Source organism: Lontra canadensis, unplaced genomic scaffold, assembly GCF_010015895.1.
Source record: "Lontra canadensis isolate GAN:19392208 unplaced genomic scaffold, GSC_riverotter_1.0 scaffold4, whole genome shotgun sequence".
Classification (NCBI taxonomy): domain Eukaryota; kingdom Metazoa; phylum Chordata; class Mammalia; order Carnivora; family Mustelidae; genus Lontra; species Lontra canadensis.
This window is the reverse complement of record NW_022630998.1, coordinates 5,864,226-5,887,533: the sequence shown is the minus strand read 5'-3', so window position 1 is coordinate 5,887,533 and position 23,308 is coordinate 5,864,226. Positions and strand designations below refer to the sequence as shown.

At 38.0% G+C, this 23,308-nt stretch overlaps 1 protein-coding gene across 3 annotated transcripts; it reads right to left on the bottom strand.

Moving 5' to 3' along the window:
- Window positions 1-1,681: 1,681 nt before the first annotated feature.
- On the bottom strand, window positions 1,682-17,298 carry STARD4 (StAR related lipid transfer domain containing 4). Of its 3 annotated transcripts, none has more exons than XM_032844978.1 (6): window positions 17,264-17,298; window positions 9,602-9,717; window positions 8,636-8,685; window positions 4,874-5,000; window positions 3,674-3,788; window positions 1,682-2,581 (listed from the first exon to the last, which is right to left on the bottom strand). In XM_032844978.1, the coding sequence occupies exons 2-6, from the start codon at window positions 9,704-9,706 to the stop codon at window positions 2,352-2,354; spliced, it is 627 nt and encodes a 208-aa protein (XP_032700869.1). In that variant the 5' UTR covers window positions 9,707-9,717; window positions 17,264-17,298; the 3' UTR covers window positions 1,682-2,351. The 3 variants fall into 3 exon arrangements, with proteins under 3 accessions (XP_032700869.1, XP_032700878.1, XP_032700887.1); XM_032844987.1 differs by having other exon boundaries at window positions 9,602-9,713; window positions 17,264-17,284; XM_032844996.1 differs by lacking the exons at window positions 9,602-9,717; window positions 17,264-17,298 and adding an exon at window positions 8,816-9,115.
- Window positions 17,299-23,308: the final 6,010 nt, after the last annotated feature.

Genomic DNA, 23,308 nt, shown 5'->3' with positions numbered 1-23,308 from the left:
GATGTGGATAATGTACATTTAATATGGCTAAACCAAATTAGTAAAATACACACCAGATTTCAAAGAATTAGTACAGAAGAATAATAGGAACTATCTTAATAATTGTTTACATTGATTACATGGTGAAATGGTAATATTTGGGATCTACTGAGTTAAATAAACTATATTATTAAAATTAACACCAGTGGTTTCTTTTTATCTTTTTAATGTGACTACTAGAAAATTTTAAATTACATAGTATATGGCTTACATTATTTTTCTATTCTATAGCACTGCCACAGAAACAGCAGACTCAATTACATGTTAATATTAATCCCAACCCGTATCATTAAATTTTTGTAAAATTACGGTATTTGAGTTAACATTGAGTTAAAACATATTTAACCCATTACTGCAAAAGGCCTGAGCTTAGAATCAACTATGCCTCTACGCTTAAAAACAAAACCAGATAAAATCTGCTCTAATCTTTTTCATCTTCTGTGTATTGGCAAGTGTGCTAAACTTTGGTTAGAGTCAGCAAACAGGCAAAAAGGGTCTTTCTGGTTGATAGAAATGTTCTAAAATTGGATTGTGGTAATGACCGCACAACTATAAATGTATTCAAATCACTGGATTGTATACTTCCAGCCAGTTAAGTTGTACAGCTGTAAGTTATACCTCAATAAAGCTGTTTAAAAAAAAAAAAAAGTGCCAACTAGAGCCCAGCAGATCTAAAGTGCCATCTAGAAACTGCATATAAATTTCTGGTGATTCAAATATTATTTTAATCTATCATATGACTCAATATTGCAACAATTTTTTTCCATGAGGGTCCTTTTATGTGCAATGGATCCAATTCAACAGTAGATTATGTGATCACTAATTGAGGTATAAGTTGAAAAAGAGAGAACGTTAGAGTCGCTGAGGGGATAATTCATTTGCTTTAGGGGTACCCAGCTCAGGCAATCTTATTGCAAATGCCTCACACAGTCTGGGCACCCTATAATTGGACATCCATTGGCATTTCACCAAAACAGAATACTAGAATACAAAAAAAACCCCATATTAATAAAAGAAGAAGAAGAAGAAACAAAACAATGGTTACAGTAAGTACCATATGAAGAATTCACACTGAACAGGAAGATAGATTTCAAGACATGTGCCCAAACACAAATATAAACACAAACATTTGCATGGATATACTGAGTTGCCTCGAGGTCTCATTTAAGAAGTAAATCAGGTGATTATTCAAAAGCCAGAGAATCATCTGGAATGTTAAAATCATTCAGGAACGTTCATTTAAGGCAGCCACAGAAGCAAGGGACCTAATATAGTCCATGCTAGGTCTAAAATGACTCATCCAGGCATGTGGACAAATCTATGAATGTATTTGTTAAAGTTCCAGACTGAAGTTATGTCACAACTGTGAATGTCTATGATGTAGCTAGAAACACTTTATGAGGTGAGTGATATTTTAAAACTGAAACGTGAGCATGGATCAAGTAAGACTGAAAATGTGATTATTTTCCTACAGAATATCAGATACTTCTCAGAATTAAAAGCTATTTCTTGAGGGCTTATCTTAAAAAAAAAAAACCCAACAAACTGAAACGTGAACAAAACTCTCATTGAATTTGTTTTCTAGACAATTTGCTGTTGGTGAATATAGGATACCACCAGCCAGTTCACACAATCCAATCACTGTGGTGTCCCCAGCACATATGTTTTTTGTACATTTTATTCATGCATAAATGCTTTTTAGACCTTCCAAAATAAATGCACAGAAAGATACAAATACATTTTTAAAGATATCCACAAAATAATGTTGTCTAGGTATCAAAACAATTGTATTTGAATTGTATCTATTCTTACTGTATCTATTTTTTCTTATTTTTTTAATACTTAAAGTAGTACAAGTCACCTGACAATGAAGCTCACCTTTATAAAATATAAAGAACCTTTTTGTAGTCCAAGATATTGGCAAACTCACAGAGCATACCAATAGTTAAGCACTAATATATAACTTCCAAAAATAGTTAAAACTTAGAAAATGTTCATAAATCTCTAAAACAGATGATTTTTAACTAACAGCATGAAGCTTGTGCTTTCTCTAATTTCCAAGTAGCCAAAATATTCATACTGAGGCAATATTCAGTTTCTTAAGAGTTCAGGTCAAAGAAGTATACTACTTCCTCATGGACGTCTGTCAGACTCTCCATGCTTAGACACACTGCTGTATCAAACACCATGCAAATCACCACCTAATTTTCCTACAGGCTACACAGAAGAAAGGAAAGGATGATTTTCACAGGCCATGAAGCTGAGAGAAAAAGTTGATTTGGGGGGACTATCGTACTACAAGTTTAAACGTATTATGCCTTTTGTAGGGCTTTTTGTAAATCACCATAGAAGTTGATTAAAGTGCTGGCCATGGCTGTATCTACCGCAGACTGAGGAATCATCCCACGCAGATCCGTCTGAATGTAGCCTGTCAAAAGACTTTGGTATGGACTGTCTTTAAGCGGAACACAAAACCAACCACAGGGATGGTTATAGCCACGAATAAATTCTGGTCTCTTTTCATTCCAGTCAACACTTAGCCCTACAAGGAAATTTTAAAAATAACACCATTAATGGCAGTGACTGAGATTAGTCTACAACTCTCATTAAACAATATTATCAGATTTCCTGTTTAAACATTTTTTCTTCTTATCCATGTAGATGAAAACTAAGCCCCAAGAGTGACCATGGAAGAAGAAAAAGATAATTACCAAGTAGAATTCTGGCAGAGGGCTAGAGGTAATGGGGAAAGTTCTAATCCCATCAGAATAGGTAACATTATGTCATCTTGGTAACTCCTTGGAAACTATGAATCTTGGCTTAGCATCCAGGCCTCAAGGTGCCCAAAATCAAAACGACAGTACCACCACTACTCCCTAAAGACACTACTACATCCAACTTTGGTACTGGCTGGTTAAGAGTTAACAAGTAGATATTTACCTAAAACTGCCAACTCAAGTGTATACTATACACAGAAAAAGACTGATTTCCCTATAGATATATTTTAGAAAGCAGGAGCCTTCTAATAGCAGTATTATTCTTTTTTTCTTTAAGATTTTATTTATTTATTTGATAGAGATCACAAGTAGGCACAGAGGCAGAGAGGCAGGCGGGGGTTGGGGGTTAAGGAAGCAGGCTTCCTGCTGAGCAGAGAGCCCGATGTGGGACTCAATCCCAGGACCCCGAGATCATGACCTGAGCTGAAGGCAGAGGCTTAACCCACTGAGCCACCCAGGTGCCCAGTATTCTTCATTTTTAGAAGAAAAATATTACACAGCTCAAGGAAGGAAAAATATTCTAACACATACCAGTGTGTTATGTATATGACCAAGAAGCTGTTTTCTGAGAGTGACTTAATCTATTTACTACAACCCTTTCTCAGAGGCAGGCATGTGATTCATATTTCTCAGCGGTGACCTGGAAGATACCACATAACTGAGAATAAAAACTTACCAGAAAGATTTCAAAACCCTTCTTGATATTGTTATTTTAATTCCTATAATGTAGCATTTGCAAAGCTTAGTATAAAATAAGTGTGAAGGCTGAAAATATATCTCACATAGAAACATCCAGCCAAGAAACCTCAAATATTTAAAACAAAAGAAAAGAAATCATAATGTTTTGAGATCATTACCACAGGACAACAGCCCTTCTTCATAGCCCACAGTGTAGGAGAAATCAACAAACTCTCTTGGGGAAATTATATTCCAAAGCTGACCAGCAGTAGTGTAACGCATCACACAGCAATTCTGAAAGAGAACAGGTAACAGGTATTACTACTTAGGAAACATATATGGACTCATATATCATAACTTAACCCTTAGTAAAAAACTAAGATTCATTTAAAATGTATTTATAAATTATTATTAATAATAATTCTTACAGCGATGCTGACAGGTTTTGATCTCTATTCTAAATCTCACTGCCATTTTATGAGCATGAATAAGGTATATGACCAAAATACAAAGAGGTAAGTTACCCAGTATCTAAATCTCTAACTCAATGCAGTGGCTTTGTATCCTATATGATATTCAACATGGAAGTAGGTGGTATAGACTACAGGTGTTTAGCATAAAATCCACAAATATTTGGACTAAAATACCAAATGTTTCAATAAAGAAATTCAAACATGGGAAGAATGAATTAACAAAAATAGAAAAATAGAAAGAAATAGAAAATAAAAACACTTTGGTTACATCATTCTCTAACACCTAAGGTTGCATTTTTATCTTTGGTCTTTGATTTTGGCTTAACATTAGTGGAAAAACCTACATATGATTACCTAGAAACCTGCATATGATGGTGTTGTCTTTAGAATTTTAAATTTCAGAACCTCAAGTTCAGTTTTTTTTTTAATTTTTTAAAGATTTTACTTATTTATTTGACAGAGAGAGAGAGAGAAAAAGAGATCACAAGTAGGCAGTGCAGCAGGCAGAGAGAGAAGGGGACGCAGGCTCCCCGCTGAGCAGAGAGCCCGATGTGGGGCTCGATCCCAGAACCCTGAGATCATGACCTGAGCCAAAGGCAAAGGCTCAACCCACTAAGCACCCAGGCGCCCCTCAAGTTCAGTTTTACAATTAAAGATGCTGGCAGTTTTCTTAAGCAGCAAGGGTAGCGCTACTGTGGAAAACAAACTCCATTCTGACTAATACTCATTAGTTAATATGAAAAAGCTCAAACTTTTTAAAAGGCAGCAAGGATTCCCCTGTGAGATCTCTGCCATGACTACTTACTCTCCAATCAATGAATACAAGTGGGTGCCCATACTCACACTCACATGCTCTCTCTTACAGGCACACACACAAAATCTGAAGTAATGTTTCTCAATAAATACCTCCTCGAAGTGTTCCAAAATATCCATTGAAGTCATTAAGCTATCCCAATCCAAGCGACAGGGACCTGGGCGTATATGGTCTATAACACTATTGACGCTGTCATCTATAACACCTTGCGCTTTGAAACTGGAGAAAAAATATTAAGGTCAAATGCTGTTAGAAAGAAAAATTTCAGTATGCCCCCATAATTCAGAGCTAACTTCAAAAAAAGGAAAAGTTAATTAAGATTTTTGTAAAGGGAGTAAATCGCAAAAGTTTTTCTGATAAGTTCTATCAATTATTTTATTAGGATGTACTCTTTGCCCTCAAATCTAACAAGTGATCTGAAGTCTAAATTAAATGACCATAGGAAAGTACCTTCATATTACAGTGTAACTGAAAACAGTCCATACAACACTCACGCTTCATTTATTCTGTATGCAATTCCTTTCTCAGTTAGGCTCTAAGATGTTACTAGTGTACACATATTTTTACTCTGACTTTCAAAAACTTTTTTACAGGAACAGAAAAATAGGTCATCCAGGAATAGCACACAGAGGAATGACTCATGAATAATATCAGAACTTGACATATTTCAGAGGTGGCATTATGTATCAGTGGGGAAAGGATGTACTCTATTCCATAAATGGCAGTTTGATTCAATACTTACACTAATAGAGAAATTAAAAACTGAATCACTATTTGACACCATTCAAAACAATTACTTCCAGACAGACTAAAGACTACTACGTAAAATTTAAAGCTTTGAGAAAAATACATCTTTGTGACCTCAGGATACAGGGGCATTTCTTGAATACATAAAACAAACAAAAATACAAATAATACAAGACAGTTAAAATTAAAAACTTGCATACCACAAATGACAATATAAGTAATTTCTTCAAAAACCAGCCATAGACTGGAAGAATGAATGTGTAACACATATAAACACACATAATTATTCTAGAATATACATAATTAATTCCTATAAACCAATGAGAAAAAGATAATCCAAAGAAAATAAGTACAAAAGATATGTTAAGATTGATTGGAAATGTCAATAAATTAAGGAAAGATACTCAACTTCACTTGTACTCAAGTAAATACTAACAGGATACCATCTCATACCCCTGAAATTGGCAGAGTAAAAACATAACAAGTATTGAATGGAAGGGAATGAGAGCTCTCAAACTGCTACCACCACTTTAGAGAGCAATTAATTTGCAATGTCCCTAGTGTAGTTGAATGAAGCATACCCAAAGAAAATCACACGTGTGTTGAAGGAGACATATACTAAAGAAGTTTACTATAGCACTGTTATTTTATAAGGAAGAATTGTCAACAACCTAAAAATTTACAAACACAGGTAAATACATCGTAGTATTTTCATATGAATATGAAAGAATAGATATACATGTAACAACCTGGCTAAATCCTGAAAAAAACACTGTATTAAATGGAAAAAAATCAAAAGCAAATTACTAAAGGAAACACACACACACACATATATGTGGTCAAAGCATAAAACAGGAATACACACTTTGAGATAGTTACCTCTGGGGAAGAAAGAAAAAAGAAGAAATGAGAGATAGATTAGCTTTAACTATATCAGTAACATTTTGGGCAGGTCTTTTTAAAAGTTTTTTTAAAGCATCTGAAGCTGTTTTATCATTTTGTAAGTATTTCCACCTCAAACTTATATGATCTCCCCCATCCTAAATCTGATCTTCCCTCCTGTGTTCTCTGACTTGGGGTGGAGGGTGGGAATAGGGCAACACAAATGAATCCCAAATTAGACATATGGGATTCAACTTTTAACACTTCTTTTTCTCTTGATCCCATTTCAACAGTCAAAACAAAAGTCACCATGTTTTATCAAGATGACTTCGTAAATGTAAAGCGCTTGGAACAATATCTGGCTCTCAATGAATGCTAGTTATTATCACCACCACCACCACTAGATCCCTTTCACATCCACTTGCCCTTTTCGACTCCCATACTATGTCCTTAGTTTGGGCACTCTGTGTCCAGCTCAACACTGCAACCATTTCTAGCTCTTTGGACCACATCTCCTTAAGTTTCTGAAAAAACAAACAAATAAACAAACAAACAAAAAAACACAAAGATCTCTTCCCAGGAATATAACATTGACACAAAATTATGTTTATGATCTTGAGGAAACGTCAAGAAGCTAGCCATGGACTCTAAGGGTAAGACCTCTTCTCTAAACTCTCCATGCGGTCATTTTCATTTTTCACAGTGCTATCAGATTAAGTTCAAAATCTTTGAGGACCTGGGAGGTGGGAGTAAGGGTTGAGCAAAGGTAAGCACAATATTGAATTCCTTACTTCAGAATTCAAAAATCCTGTAGACATATGCTCTCTCTATCCTCATACTTTATGCTCCAGCTATACAAACATCACTTCTACTTCCCTAAACAAACTCCTTAGAGTGTTTCCCATCTGTGTTTATGTAATAGATGCAATCCCCTCTGCCTGGAATATGAATCAGTTCTTCGTTCCCTAAGAAATAACCCATTCTTCCTTTAAAGCTTGGTTCATGCACTAAGTCTTCAATGAAGCCCTCTCAAATTACCAAGCATTATACTTCCTTGGCACATTTTGTGCTTTTCAACCCCCACTGCCAATCAGTGATCTAAAGGATTAACTTCACACTTGCTTACAACGCTTAATCCACAACTCCAGTTTCCTCACCCTCATCATAAATATCGTATAAGTCATCTTTCTGGAAATGCTATCTTTGGTATTATACTTGAGAACATACAGTAAGTGGAACCCACAGTTTCATTTTTAAAAGGACTGAGAGTCCCAAGGATATGAACATTCCACTCCAATTATACAAGGCAACAGTCTCTAGTGGCTTTAAAAAACAATATTAATTTTCTGGTAAAAAGCATAAATTCATGTTCACCTATATGCAAATATCAAAAAATGGAAATAGAAATCACCTATAAAACAGGCATCTAGAGGTGTGTATTTGGTGTTAAGTAAAAACATTCTAATATATAAAAATTAAAGTCAACTCACAATTCTGCTACATGCAGTTCATATCCTGCTTTATTCACTTTACATCTTGAGGATTTTCTTGTGTTTTAAACTAATATTTGAAAACACAGTTTTTAAAGACTGTAAAATATGTTTCAAAATTTAACCATTTTATGACTATTGATTCAAGTTGTTTGTAATTTTTAATATTATAAGTAATGCTGTGATGAAAGAGATATGTATTTACTAACTTCCTTATGATTTCTTTAAGACAAATTCTTTTTTTTTTTTAAGATTTTATTTATTTAGTGAGCACAAGAAGCAGCAGCAGCAGAGAGAAGGGAGAAACAGACTCCTTGCTGAGCAGGGAGCCCAATGCAGGACTTGATTCCAGGATCCCAGGATCACGACCTTTGCCAAAGACAGCCACTCAACCAACTGAGCCACCCAGGTGGCCCTAAAATAAATTCTTCAAGTATGCTATAGCACTGAGTAAATATAGAAGAATACTAGAAAGGGTTATACACTGTGCTAAGAAATTAAGATTTTTATTGGCCATTTGATATCATTATTTATGATTTCCCTTACTACCAACTCAGTCCACAAGGAATATGGACACTTTAAAGGCTTTGAATTCGTAAGGTGAATATGCTTCTCAGAAAGTTTAAAATCTTAAAAGCCAAATTTTAGTGGCAATGATGATTTAGTGATCATTTATATATATATGAAGTCTGGCAATGTCTTAAGAGCTACCTAAACCTACAAGAATTTACTTACAGGTATCCATTAAATTCTTCTGAAGGTTTTCTCCAAATTGTTACATCTTTCTAGAAAAATAAAAAAAACAGTATAAGGGCATAAATCATTACTTAGGTGGAACTCTGGATATAAAATTGACAATTTCAAATTCTACAGCATCAGTCTTTGCATTTAGAGATACATAAAAGTCACTTATACCATCAATTGATCCATATTTGAATTTCTTCTGTATCCTAAAGTCCTTCACATTGTGCTTGAAGTACAGACGTCCAGAACAGATTTTTCAGTCGCTTAATGAGATGCAAACCTTGTTAAGATCCTCACCAGCCATTATTATTTGCTCACTCTAATCTTATCTATTTACCGTTACGGACACATTTGGCCCAAGACAAGAGGAATGGTAAATATTTCATTCTGAACTTGCTCGTATCTTTTTTAAAATCAAACAATTCACATCTATAATGACAGTGCTACCTTGAATTCGTCCCTACATCTTTTTTCTGATCATTTCCCAAGAAATTCTGAATATCAGACTAGCTAGAGTACTACACTGGAGTCCTGGGTTCCAGGGTTCCTGGGTTCCTGGGTTCCTGGCTCTGTCAACACTCAGCCACGTGATAGTTCGGACCAGTTATACCAATAGAAAAGAATATTAATTGGCCACCTTCACAGGCTTGTTGACATATCTGAAACTATTTCAAACTATCAATACATGTTACATTTTATATGTTGACTTTAGAAGCTATTCTTTAGGCTCCTGTTGCCAGTCTATTCTCATGTCCAATATCTAAAGAAGTAATGAAAGCAGTAGAGGATTACTGTTTTGCCTTGGTGAGATGTCAAACCACCAGCTTTATTAGCTTAATTATTTATCCTGCCATCTACCCAAAGTATGGTCCCCATTTTCCTTTAGCATTTTGAAAGTCATCAACCAACTCACTGGATAGAAGATAAATGCCATAAGGGGTAATTTAAATAATTTACCGTTTTCTTGGCAACTCGCCACTTATCATCTTCAATGCTATGATACTGTATAAGAGTGTTCTTAAGTCTAGTTGCAAAAGCAGCAGCATCAGGCAGGCCTTCCATTTTTTTTCCTTCTGTTACAAAGACAAAGATTAGCATCAGCAAATACCACAATTTGAAGCAGTAGACCACTGAGTCTCAAATCTGGCTTCATAAGAGAATCAACCTGGGAGCTATAAAAGATAACTTATACCTGGATCCCACTCCCAATCAACTAGTCAGAATCTCTGAGAGTAGGGCCTGGGCATAGGTTTTTTTTTTTTTTCCCCCTAAAAGTTCCCAAGATGAGTAACACCAAGCCAAGGATGAGCATCACACATTTTAAGTTATTAAAATCACTCATATAAAAATAAACTACAATCCTCATTCCCTTTCTCAAGGAATATAATAAAAAGAAATACATTTTAGAATTCTAGATGACTTAAAGAAAAAATACTGCTGTTTCCAAACTACAAAAATAAATACACAAGGAATAAATTCTTTTACAAATTCTTTGGAGTTTCAGCCATTAAATTTTTTAATTTAACAACCAACAAATTTAGGACTCATTCTAGAAAACTAATGACAAAACTGTTCACACATTCTTTCAGGTTAGGGTTACAGAACTCTGAACAACTTCAAAAGTTTGAAGAACTGCACCATTTTCAATATTTTATTTCATTTGATGAAGTGCTGTAAGATTTAGTAAGGTATCTGTATAAGGAAGTCATATGAAGACTTTTAGAACCATCAGTACTGTATAAACAAATGGTTCATAATTTTAAGGCAATAATTTTAACCATATAAAAAAAGAAAAGTACTATATCGTTACTAATTCCAAAGATAAGCTACTTTTCAACATTGTTTCTAAAAAGAAATGATTGTTAACATTTTTTTTAAAGATTTTATTTATTTATTTGACAGAGATCATAAGCAGGCAGAGAGGCAGGCAGAGGGAGAGGAAGGGAAGCAGGCTCCCCGCTGAGCAGAGAGCCCAACGTGGGGCTCGATCCCAGGACCCCAGGATCATGACCTGAGCTGAAGGCAGAGGCTTTAACCCACTGAGCCACCGAGGCACCCAAGATGATTGTTAACCTTAAAGATAATAAACAATATAATGAAGCCTTCTGTAATGTGACAGTTTTAAAACACTGCTGCAAATTCTTTAGTACACTTCCCATCAAGAGGTAGTCTGTGACTGCATGACTTCTTAGGCTGAGTTAGAAATGTCCATGCAGGTTTTGCAGGTTTCTTTTAGACTAATTGCTCTGGGAGCCTTTGATCAACATGCAAGCATGCAAAAACTCTGGTTATCTTGAGTCTGAAATGTGGAAAGACTGGAGAGAAGGGGAAATAGGGAGAGAAATAGGACTCCAAAGTCTCAGATCCAGAAGCCTAGTTAGAACTTCATGCTAATGGCTATCACCCTAAGCTTCCCTTAATTTTACTCAGTCTCCCCCATCTTAACAATTTACTTGTATTTTACTTTGTTTTTATTTATTTATTTTTTAATATGGGCTCCACACCCAGCATAGAGCCCAACACGGGGCTTGAACTCAGGACTCTAAAATCAGGATCTGAGCTGAGATCAAGGGTCAGATACGTAACTGACTGAGCCACCTAGGCTACAACCATTTCTTTCTTTCTTTCTTTTTTTTTTTAAAGAGTTTATTTATTTATTTGACAGAGAGAGAGATCACAAGTAGGCAGAGAGGAAGGCATAAGAGAGAGGGGGAAACAGGCTCCCCACCGAGCAGAGAGCCCGATGCGGGGCTCAATCCCAGGACCTTGAGATCACGACCCGAGTTGAAGGCAGAGGCTTAACCCACTGAGCCACCCAGGCACCCCTCAACCATTTCCTTTTAAAATGGAATTGAGCCAGTGGCTCAAAGACAAAGCCTAGGAATCACCCTTGAAAGAAATTAAGAGATTCCTATTCACACCACCAGGTCTCATTGCCTAGAATATTATTGTCCTACTTGTTTTCTTTCTGCCCCTCAAATAGGCCAAGCTTGTCACTGACTCTGGGCTTTGTTCTTGCTATTTCCTTTGCCTGGATATTAGATCCCAAATCTGAGCATGACTAGTAACAACTTGAAATGACAATTTCACTTTAAACCTATCTTAATACAGCCATCTCCAAGTCTCCATTACATCCTTCTTTTATTTTCTTCATAGTGCTTATCACAATCTAAAATTAACTTGTTTTTTTATTGGTATACTGTATTCTACCCTTTTACCATCATATCCCTAACTAATAGAGCATGAGCCTTTAACTGCCTTGTTTAGCACAATATCCCTAACTACTAAAACGTTGTCTGGAACACAACAGGCCCTTAATATTTGGTGAAGTGTGTTCACTTCAAAGCAAGAATTATTTGGTCTTGATTTTGTGTACTTTAGGTTCCTTGGTGCACTCCAGTGAAAGAATATAGAAAAAGCTTCTGGGGAAAAGCTGCATGATTTACAGAATCATCAAGTTACTACTAAATAGGAAATCAAGAAAAGATCTAAATGAAATGTCAAGCCTCAAACTTCTATGTGAAAAAGGCTGTAATTCTCACCTACAGATGCATACCTCAAAATCCCCTTTGTCATATTTTGTAGTAGTTGTAGCTGTTGACAAAGGTTCCCTTCCCTTCCTCAGAGGACTCCTCTGATTCCTCTTTTTGACCAGGCCTTGTTCTTGGGCTTGTCCTTAGAGTCCTAAGTTCAGTTTTAGCAAGAAACCTGCTGAGCTAGCTTACTGAAACATCCTCAAAAATTCCTCATCCTACCCTTGATCTTATCATGCTGCTCTGCATTCAGCAAGAACCCTTAAGTCAATTTAGCGAGAACCCTTACCCTTAATGTTTCCTCTTAGCAATTTCCCATCCATTGACACCTATCCTGCTCCTTGGCTACAAATCCCCACTGTCTTTGTTCTATTAGAATGGAATATAACTTTCTTTCTTTTTCTTTTTTTTTTTTTTTTTAGGATTTTGTTTATTTATTTGAGAGAGAGCAGGGTGGGGAGCAGGGAGAGAGAATATCCAAAGCAGACTCCATGCTGAGCATGGAGCTGGACAAAGGGCTCGATCCCCATGACTACAACATCATGACCTGAGCCAAAACCAAGAGTTGAAGGCTTAACCATCTGAGCCACCCAGGCATTTCCAGAACAGGGTACAATTCTATACTGAGTTATCTTTTCCCCTATTGCAATAGTTCTTGAATAAGATTTGCCTTTACCATTTTAACTTCTATCTGCCTCTGGGCTTTTTGTGACACTGTTTTTAGATGTTAGATATCAGGTTCCACTGCCAGATAGTGTGATTCAGTGGGCCTATTCTGGAGTAGGCCCCAAAAATCTAGGTTCTATAAAAAGCCTCACTGATCATTCTGTTATTCAGCCAGGGTTGAGAAACACTATCTAAAAACTAAAGATGACAGAAATAAATCACTATTGTAGTCAGTATTTAAATAGCATAGAACAAAGCATACAAGCTATTAAAAATGATAAACAAGATGATACAGAACTGTAGGGGAAGAAAAAACCTTTTTCTCTATTCTCTTAGGTTCTGTCTTTGGGACCTGCAAATTAAACTGAAAGAAGGTATATTAACAGTACAAAAGACACACAAATTTTATTTGCTGTTAATATTTTATTTTTATATACATAGAGGCCTTCACAAAAAAGAAAGAAATGGGAGACCCAAAAAGAGCACTTAGACTTGGGGCTTATACCCCATTCTAACAAAAGGCAATAACTTGTGGAAAAGTGACAAGACAAAGAAAAGGGATTTGGGCTTCTAAGGGTGGTGAATTATGAGAAAGTTAATAGAAAAGAAAGGTTATTGTAGTAAAGTTTGTTTGTTCAGACAATCTTGGTGCCAGCTCTACCTCCAGTGATGAGTTGTTCTCCTCCTAGTATATGAGAGGAGAGGGAAGACCTTCACAAAGGGAAATTTATGCTCTACTTTTAAGTAGTAGAGGGAGGGAAAACAGCTCTTTCTGCATTTGCTGCTGAACTGCCTTCAGTTCAAAATAATCCTTATTCCAAAATGGCATATTTTGGGGTGGTATATCCCAAAATATGGGAAACATGGGAAAGTATATATAGAAAATTCAAAAAAATAGAATTTAGGATCTATGTAAGTGATGTAAGTGATGCAAAATACATAATAAATATAGAATCTACCCATCGATTAAAAGTGGATAAGATCATTCAAGCAGTGTGCCAGTCAGGAAAGTATCCCATTTCTCCTCAAGAGACTGCCAATTTGATAGCTGGTACAATGACCTTAATCAAAGATATGTTATAAACTAGCACAAATTCTTAGAGAAGACTTGAAAAACTAATTTATCTATTGCTGGGATCATTATGATTAAACAGTATTCTTTAAATCCAAAGGTTGCCTGCCAGGTTCCTGTGGTTGGCAGGAAAGATATTTCATCAAAGATGAAATGTAAAAATGCTATTATCACAGACGATGTTATCTTTGTATAAATCCATTACACAAATGTAAGCAATAAAAACTACCTATAAAGATGAGAATCTGGATCTTTAAGATGCTTACCTTAGTAATCATTCCCTCTTGCTGGTCATTATGAAGTCCAAACTCCTTGAAACGGCTTATGGGCCCTTTTATGATCTGGCTGAGTGTCACTGCCTAATTTCTACTCTTCTTTCTTGGTCTCCCCTAAAGACTAGGTTAGCTTCCCCCGACCCCACCAATGTTTCTCAAAACAACTCTGTACTTATTCACTTGTCATCTTTTCCAATTTAACTATAAACCTTTTGTGGCAGTAAATGTGACTTAGTCAATGTTATACTCCTCTGTCTAGCATGCAGTAGGAACCCAGTAAATAAAAGTAGGAAAAATAGGTAGACAGTGAGCTACTAGGCTCACTTATGGAAGACCTCAAGGTATCGAAGAGCCTGTTTACAACAATCATCCTTAAGCTTTTGCATGACTAAAATTTCCACTGCCATAATTAAATACAGCAATTTCTCAAGGAAGTCTACTGTTTTATTTATCAAGCATCTAGTATCTACCAGGTCCTAGAACTACAGAAATGGATGTAATCCAGCTTTTGCTCTCAAAGTTGACTTATTCCACCCTTTAAATAAACTCTGAATTACAACAACAAAGCTAAAATATTAAAATTTATTAATAAGCCTCTTTTAAGAGTAGTGGAGTAGGAGGTAGGAAAGAAGAAGAAACAAGTGTAAACTTAGAGAGCTCTTTAGCCCAATGAAGTATTTAACCAGGCAGTTCATTCTTGCATGGATTTTTTTCATCAAGATTAAGTCCAAAAGAGAATAATCGTTAACTGTCTAAACTATCTGTATGTGGGCAAGCATGACATATCTTTGGAAATATATTCCAGAATTGGGGAGCAAGTAGTATTGGGGTTATTATCAAGGTCTTGATGCTCTCCTAATAAAACAGAGTACTCCCATTAGTTGAAAGGAAAGCATACAATATGCTCTACTGCAGTCTCCACCTATGGAGAATGTAAGGAAATGTTTTTTTTTTTGTTTTTTAAGATTTTATACATTTATTTGTGAGAGAGAGAGATCACAAGCATAGGAAAGGGGTAAAGAGAGAAGCAGACTCCCCGCTGAGCAGGGAACCCGATGCAGGACTCCATCCCCGGACCCTGGGATCATGACCTGAGCAGAAGGTAAACACTTAACCAACTGAGTCACTGAGGCTCCCTGGAAAATGTTTTAAATACTATTCTGGACTCCCTCTTACTAATTCTTTCATTCTCTTTCTTGACCTACATCAGGAAACTCTCCAACTCAATCACTTACATTTCAGAGAATGATTACCATTTAATCATATCAGAATCTAGCAGCTCCTTCAAAAAGGCCATATACTTTTGACAGTCCTATTACTCAGTCCTCAGTAATGTCCACCTTCATTTTTTCCCCTTACTTTATTTTCTTTTTCAATTTTTTTCCCTTACTTTAACCATTTTGTTCATGTTTTCTATGCCCATGTCTTCAGAATGATCTCCAGTGTGGACAGTGGCTGCCATTGTAGAGGCAGCAGCCTGCCAAAGTCAGAAATTGTCCTGTGGCCATCTATCAGCACCATAGTCTTTGGCCAATACAACTCAAGTTTTCATCAAATTTACATCACAGGGAGATGGCCATTGGCTCTATTTTAAATATGAAACATAATACACATTTTAACCTCTAATAAAAAGTGAATGTCATAAAAATCTGTACCTATGTAGTATGATGAAGTCAGAATTCACGTTTTAAGCTATTATCAGAATTGTTTAAACTTCCATTTCCCAACTGATAAGGGTTTTATTTATGTAAATAGCTTCAATTAAACATGGTATAGATTTTTCCCCAAGATGTTGTAGAAACCAAGACTTTGTAAATTATATTTTCTACCTCACATAAAAATTTCAGCATATGCTTGATTTCCAATCTTGAATTTGTAATTTAGCTATTCCAACTCAGTCAAATACAGTAATCTTTCGTTTTTGATACTGTCTGTAGCAGGAATCCAACAGTGGAGCCCACTTCTGAAAAATGACCAATGCCCTTCCCTCTATTTCAGTGCTCACTTTAGCTTATTCTAGTATAAGCTTTACAACAATGTTGAGAATTTTTACAATAATTAAAGCAATATTAAATTCTAATGATATTTCACCTTTAAGTCTGAGTTCATGTTTGAGCTCCTAATGCTCTAATCCTTTTTTTAATGTAATAGCTAACATTTATTGATCTTCTACTACGTGATCAGTCTTTCTGGCCACGTTAAATTGTATTATTTCATTTAATACAATTCATAACCTTAAAAGCTGATCCTATTACCCTTATTTTACAGAGAAAGTAACAACAAAGAAATTAAGTCACTTGGAGAACACACAGCTAATAAGTGATGGAGTCAGACAGAATTCCAACTCAGGACTTAGGCCCTCGGAGTCTAAAAGTCTCTTCTGTAAAACACCGGAAGTTGCTCACAAGCTTTAAGAGACTTTACATAAAAAATCTGACATCACACTAAATCTGTCATTTTGTCCTGGCTCCGGATCCCAAAATAGCTCAGGTAATCTTTCTTAACTGCATATTAGGGATAACGGTAACACTGATTTATTGAGGAGTTACATGAGTTAATACATTTAGGACAGAAGCTAGAAGATAGTAAACCTAGAAAACGCTGCCTCTTAGCAATATCACCTCAGCCAACGCTTGCTGTGGGAAGATGGGAGGGACCCTACGTCGTCGGTGCATTTACTACGAACCAGGAAGCACTGCGCCCCTCAAGGAACGCCACGTTAGTGAATCTCCACCTTGGCCTAAGCAAGGTTATTACTACTCTTTCCCCCACTTAACGGATGCAGAAACTGACGCCTAGTAGACATCCAAGTCCTTAAACTGGTGAGCCGTGCAGAGAGGCGAGGTGCAAGCCCCGGAATCCTTCCGCGGATGCCGGGCGAAGTCTACACCCGCCCTGACGCCGCGTCCGCCACCCCCCGACCTCCCCACCTGCCTCCCCCGCCCCGCTCGCCGGAGCCGCTCGGGGGAAAACGCACCCCGCAAGGGCGTCCCGGACGCCCCCAACGCCTCTGACGCCCTCCCTCCAGGCCGCCTCACTTCCGCCGCGGCTCCGCGCCTGCACCCACCGCTACCTGAGATGAACGAGGCGTGGTAATCAAGTAGGCGCTCCGGCTCGTGCCAGACTCCCAGCTTTCCGCGACACTGAGGCTCCAGAACTCCCCAAGTTTCCCCACCCATCGGGGCCGTCAGGAGCCAATGGGCGACGGGCCGCCCCGCTCGCAGCCAATGGGAAGACACAAGCACTTCAGGGAAAGAAGGCCAATCACCCAGCCAAGTCCCCTGCTAGACGCCGGGTGCGTCCGAAGAGCTTGTGGCCCAAGTTGGCCGGGGCAACGTGTATTTGGTTGGATTGGCTGGCGCGGCAGCGTGCGGAGCGCTGATTGGTCGCTGGGAATGGAATGATTTCTCGTGAGTTTGGGGTGGTGCGAGCCGGGCCAAGGTTCCCTGTCTGTGTGGGGTGGCGGGTGCGTGAGGCTCCGGCCGGTTTTCCCGCAACCAATTAATGGCGAAAAAAATTTGCGAGGCAGTAGAACCAGCTGGAAGAAACACGAACACGGGAGGGAGTGAATGACTACAGTGCGGGATAAGGCTGTCCTAAATTCAGAGGGCTGTGGAGATGGACTATCACGCGGCCGCACTCCCCCTCTCAGGACCAAAAGTCAGGTTAAAAAAGAGAGAGAGAAAGAAGAAAAGGCTCCTGGGCACTGGATGACGGATCCTTCGGGCTTCCGCCTCCCGTGACTTAGAGCTAATTGAGCTTCCGCCAAACGTTTGCCCTCAGATAAGGAAGAAGACCACTTTGAAAATAGAGAAGCGAAGTGTGGCAGGTGGCTTTCACAGCCTCGTGAAGTATTCTTGTTTTCATCTGACAAGGTGTTTGGCAAATCTGAATACTAAATATCGGGTGTTTACAAATTATAGTTACTGGGATATTTGGTTTGAGGTCCAAGAGTATTAGGGCATGCAGCGCTGCACCGTTAGTCATTTTTGGTAGACTTGGCAGTGAGAACAAATAATAATTCATAAATTTTTAAGTTGATGTCATTGAAAGAATCACCAAACACCACTTGCTAGTTATTATTGGCAAATTTCAAAAATCTTACCTCATTGTTAAAGCTTACCTCATCCAGGGCGCCTGGGTGGCTCGGTCCGTTAAGCATCTGCCTTTAGCTCAGGTGGTGATCCCAGGACCCTGGGATGAGCCCAGCCTAGTTCCCAGCTCAAGCGGGGAGCCTGCTTCTCGCTCTCTCTCTGCCCCCCCCCCACACCCCGTGTGCTCGCTCTGTCGCTCTGCTCTCTCTCTCTCAAATAAAATCTTAAAAAAAAATTAAAAAGCTTACCTTATCCATAAAAGGAATAATAATTTGGCTGGTGATTACTACTCCATTATTTCACATGTAATCATCTGAAAAACTCACCTACCTTGGTGGGGGGGGGGGCTCTTAAGTGGATTCGGTGAGGTATAAAGTATGTAAGACCTTATACAAAGCACTTTTCCACACCATCTGAAATTATTGTCGAATATGTATGCAAACAAGGACCACGATAATGGTCAATAATAAGAAAGAAACAAGTGACTAGAGGCCTGGGCATAGCTCTTAAGGCAGATTCCTTAATTTCGCAGTAGCTGAACAGGTCTGACAGGACTCTAATACTAGAGCTCTTAAGCCTCACAAAACTTGTGATGTGCTTCACAGCTCTCTACTGGGCACCTGTGTGCAGCAGTGAAGACCAGGAAGGAAAAGACCAATAGCTGCCCGGAAGGTTTACAGTGTATTGGTGGAGAGGAACAAGTCCTCAAAAAATAGAAAATTAGAATCTATTAGGATTCAGCCATGAACACATTGCTCAACAACTCTGCAAATTCTCTCCAAGAACCTGGTAGAACAAATTTAAAACAAAATCAGCTTGGCTTTTGTTGTTGTCGTTGTTGTGTTGTTAAGAGTTGCTGCATAAAGTCATCACATTGATGCCCAGTAGGGAAGTTTTTCTTTACCTTTTGTTCTTCATCTGTTTTTGTTAGAAAAAAGTTGTGGTAATTAAAACCATTCTTTATCTATCAAAGTAGAATACTATTGAAAGCAAAACTGCAGGTTCATAAAAAAGAACATCATCTGGAGCTATTATTGATGGCTTACTATGGACCAGGCACAGTGCTAAGCATTTTACATATATTAACTCATTTAATCCCGATAACAGCCCTATAAGCTATGCACATTTATTACTGAACTCATGAGGGGACTGTAGTATATAGGGCCACAGACAAGTCCCTCCTCCAAGTAGTTTGAAAATGGGAAAATAATATTTCTATACAGAGTTCAAGTATGAAAGAGACATAATGTACTTGATGAGCTAGATGAAAGGTCACCCTAAAGTGACAAAACACTTCCCTGCCAAGCCCTGAATGTAATCAGACTGAACATATTAACATATCTAAAGAAAGAATTTCCAAAAAGAAAAAAAAATTGCAAAACACCAAAATAATATATTCACAATTTCTTACCAGGAGGTAATATATCTAGAAGTAAAAACAAAAACAAAATAAAAACACACATGCACAAATATCCCTAACTACTTGAAAATTAAAAAAAAAAAATTCTGGCTTCCAAATTCTTCAATCAAAAATAAAATAAAATATTACACACTGTGTAATATTAATAAAAATACTTAACATATTAATATTAATAAATATTTACATTAATAAAAATAAAACCTCTGTATATCAAAACCAGGATATATGACAAATCCTATACTTAAATAACCTGACTCTGGAAAATCCATAGTGTTAATTCAATTCAACAAATATTTATTAAGTGCCTGCTATAGGAAAATTGTTGAAGCTGGGGCAGTTTATAATGTGACCCCCAGCCAATTCCAGAGCTGGACTTAATCCTGAACCTTTTATTTACATAATCCAGTAAATTTCTTTTCCTTTTTTTTAAGTCCGTTTGAGTTGATTTCGCTCATTTAGAGTGAAAGAGCCTTATTGAAACTAATATTACGCTATATATTAACTAACTGGAATTTAAATAAAAACTTAAAAAAGAACAAAAATAGAATGAAAGAGACTTTAGGGAATAAAGGGCCCCTTTTCCCCTGCAACACTTTCTTCCTTTGTTCTATCCAGCAAAGGCCAGGAGCCTGGTGAAAACAGAGAGGAGGAGGAAGAGTGTTGGGAGTAGACACCCTAGTGGCAGCTGTGCAAGAAGGAGGGACCTGAAATGTTCCATTTATAGCTATAGGAAGACAAAGGGCAGCTCCTGTACCTGGCTGGAGAAACTTACAGGTGTCAAACATTGACACATAGATTGGGAAAATAAATATGTGAGAATTATCTATCTCCTCTGTTATTTCAAGGATCTCAAACATCCAAGACTGTGTTTAATCCAATTTCCTTAAGGCCAAGCTGTATTTTCAACAATCAGGTTCCATGAAATTCTCCTATATCCTTTCTATAAGCCTTCTTCAAGTTTTTTGAACGGGTTTCTGTTCCTTTTTTTTTTTTTCCTTGCCTTTTTTTTAAAGGATTATTTATTTATTTATTTGAGAGAGAGAGCACAAGCAGCAGGGGAGTGGCAGAGGGAGAGGGAGAAGCAGACTACCTGCTGAGCAGGGAATCCAATGTTGGGCCTCCATCCCAGGACTCTGGGATCGTGACCTGAGCCAAAGGAAGATGCTTAACCCACTGAGCCACCCAGGCACCCCTGGCTTTCTGTTTCTTGTCATCAATCCCTGACTTTCACTGAAGAGCAAGGCTTGGCCCATCCCCCCCAAGGAGAGTTTTTACATGCTTAAACAAATGAATTAACATCAACTATGGTATTAACTACATGTTCTTGTCAAGGAAAGAGGCAAAAGGCTTTGAACAAATTACTAAACATAATCAGGCCTTCATTTCCTCACCTATACTATGGGATTAAGAACATCTCCTTAACAAGGTAGTTATAATTGTTTGCTGCAGAGGTTGGAACAGTTTTTGGCGCTGCGTGGGTTGTGGGGGCTGGGGAGGAACTCCTGGGTGAAAACATGAGTGAAGGTACAGAGCAGAGGTCCCCGAGTCTCCCCTGCATCTGCAACATGGGAGGCACCTTGAAAATACAGACTTCATGCCCTATCCTGAAACTACTAGATCAGCCTTTGAGGGAGTAGGTTAGCAATGTGACTTCCAACATGCCCCACTGGATGATATCACAGAGCTAATCTAAGACCAGTGTGACTAGAGTTCAAGAACTATCAGAAAAGAAAAGGAATCAAGGTTTGTGTGTGAAGATACCAAGCCAGACGAATACCAACTGGTAAGAATCAGTGGACAAAATACTGAAGTGTCCATGGTATTAATTTTTGTTACTCAGTTTTTGTGCTTTGCTCTTTTGTGCTGTCTGCTCTACTATTTCCAGCTTTATACTCATTTATTTTAAAAAATACATACACTGGGGCACCTGGGTTGGTTAAGCATCTGACTCAGTTGGTTAAGCATCTGACTCTTGATTTCAGCTCAGGTCATGATCTCGGTGTTGTGTGAGCAACCCCCCTCTCACCCCCCTGCCCTAGTGGGCTCTGGGGTGGACATGGATCCTGTTTAAGATTCCCTCTCTCCATATTATGCCGAGCAAAATAAGTCAATCAGAGAGAGACAATTATCATATGATCTCCCTGATATGAGGAAGTGGAAAGGCAACGTGGGGGGCTTAGAGGGTAGGAAAGGAATAAATGAAACAAGATGGGATCGGGAGGGAGACAAACCATAAGAGACTCTTAATCTCACAAAACAAACTGAGGGTTGCTGGGGGAAGGTGGGTCAAGAGAGGGTGGTGGGGTTATGGACATTGGGGAGGGTATGTGCTATGGTGAGTGCTGTGAAGTGTGTAAATCTGGTGATTCACAGACCTGTACCCCTGGAGATAAAAATACACTATATGTTTATAAAAAATTTTAAAAATTAAAAAAAAAAGATTCCCTCTCTCCCTTTCCCTCTGTCCCTCCATCCCCACTCTAATACACACACACACACACACACACACACACACACACATTTAAAAAAAAATTTTTTTTAATAAGCTGAAGACCCAGTGTGGCACTTGAACTCATGGTCCCAAGAACAAGAGTCGATACTGTACTGACTGAGCCAGCCTGGTGCCCCCAAAATACATATACTTTTAAGAAAATTTAGGGCAGCCGAATAGAAAAACATGCTAACCCAATGTATACAAAATATTCATGAGGAGACCATAGTTAAAACAAATGAAAACAAAGAAGCAAGCAAAACTCAAATTTTGCCTGTTCTTATTTCAAATTATTCAGATGAAAAAGAAAGCCAATTAACAACGTTGTGATGAGCACCGGATGTTGTAAGTAATAAATTACTAAGTACTACACCTGAAACTGGGTTTACCCTATATGTTAACCAACTAGAATTCAAATAAAAACTTGAAACAAACAAACAAAAAACCAATATTATGATCATCCTAAGGTACACAAATAGCTAATAGCAATTTCTCCAGTGTAGATAGTATCTATGGAATGTTTGCTGTAGTCCAGGCACTGCTCTAAGGAGCTGTGTCATGCTCCCCATCTTGTGTATTAGGAAAATGAAGCTTAGAAAGTTTAAGTAATTATCCTAAGGTCACAGGCTAATCAGTGGCACAGGTCAGATGTGACTGCCCTTTGTCACTGTGCTAAGAGTGCCACTCCCCTTTAGTACCTAAGCAGATGCCCTGTCAGGGCAGGACGGCAGTGCAATTTCCATCTGGGCATGATGGGCCACAGTAGCTCCCAGGAACTCATGGTATTTCAAGGCTATCAGGAGCCTGTAGGCAAACCCAGCCCACAGTCAGGGCTGGCAGAAAAATACATGGGTTGCTTCAGCTGTGGCTGAGTACAGTTGGGAGCCCCTTGCTGTTTCCATTATGAGGATGGTTATTAAAGTTAAAGAAATTTCATGTTGTTCTTAGGTTCAGGAAAATATGGACATGTGACTATACAGTGAAACCAGAGGCAAGGGCTATCTCAGACACCAGCAGTTATGTTGAGTGTTTGAAAATTGCCAACTATGTGAAAAGACTCCCCACCCACAGGAAGAAGAGAATTGCCAACTAGATCCATATCTGAAGTGATCA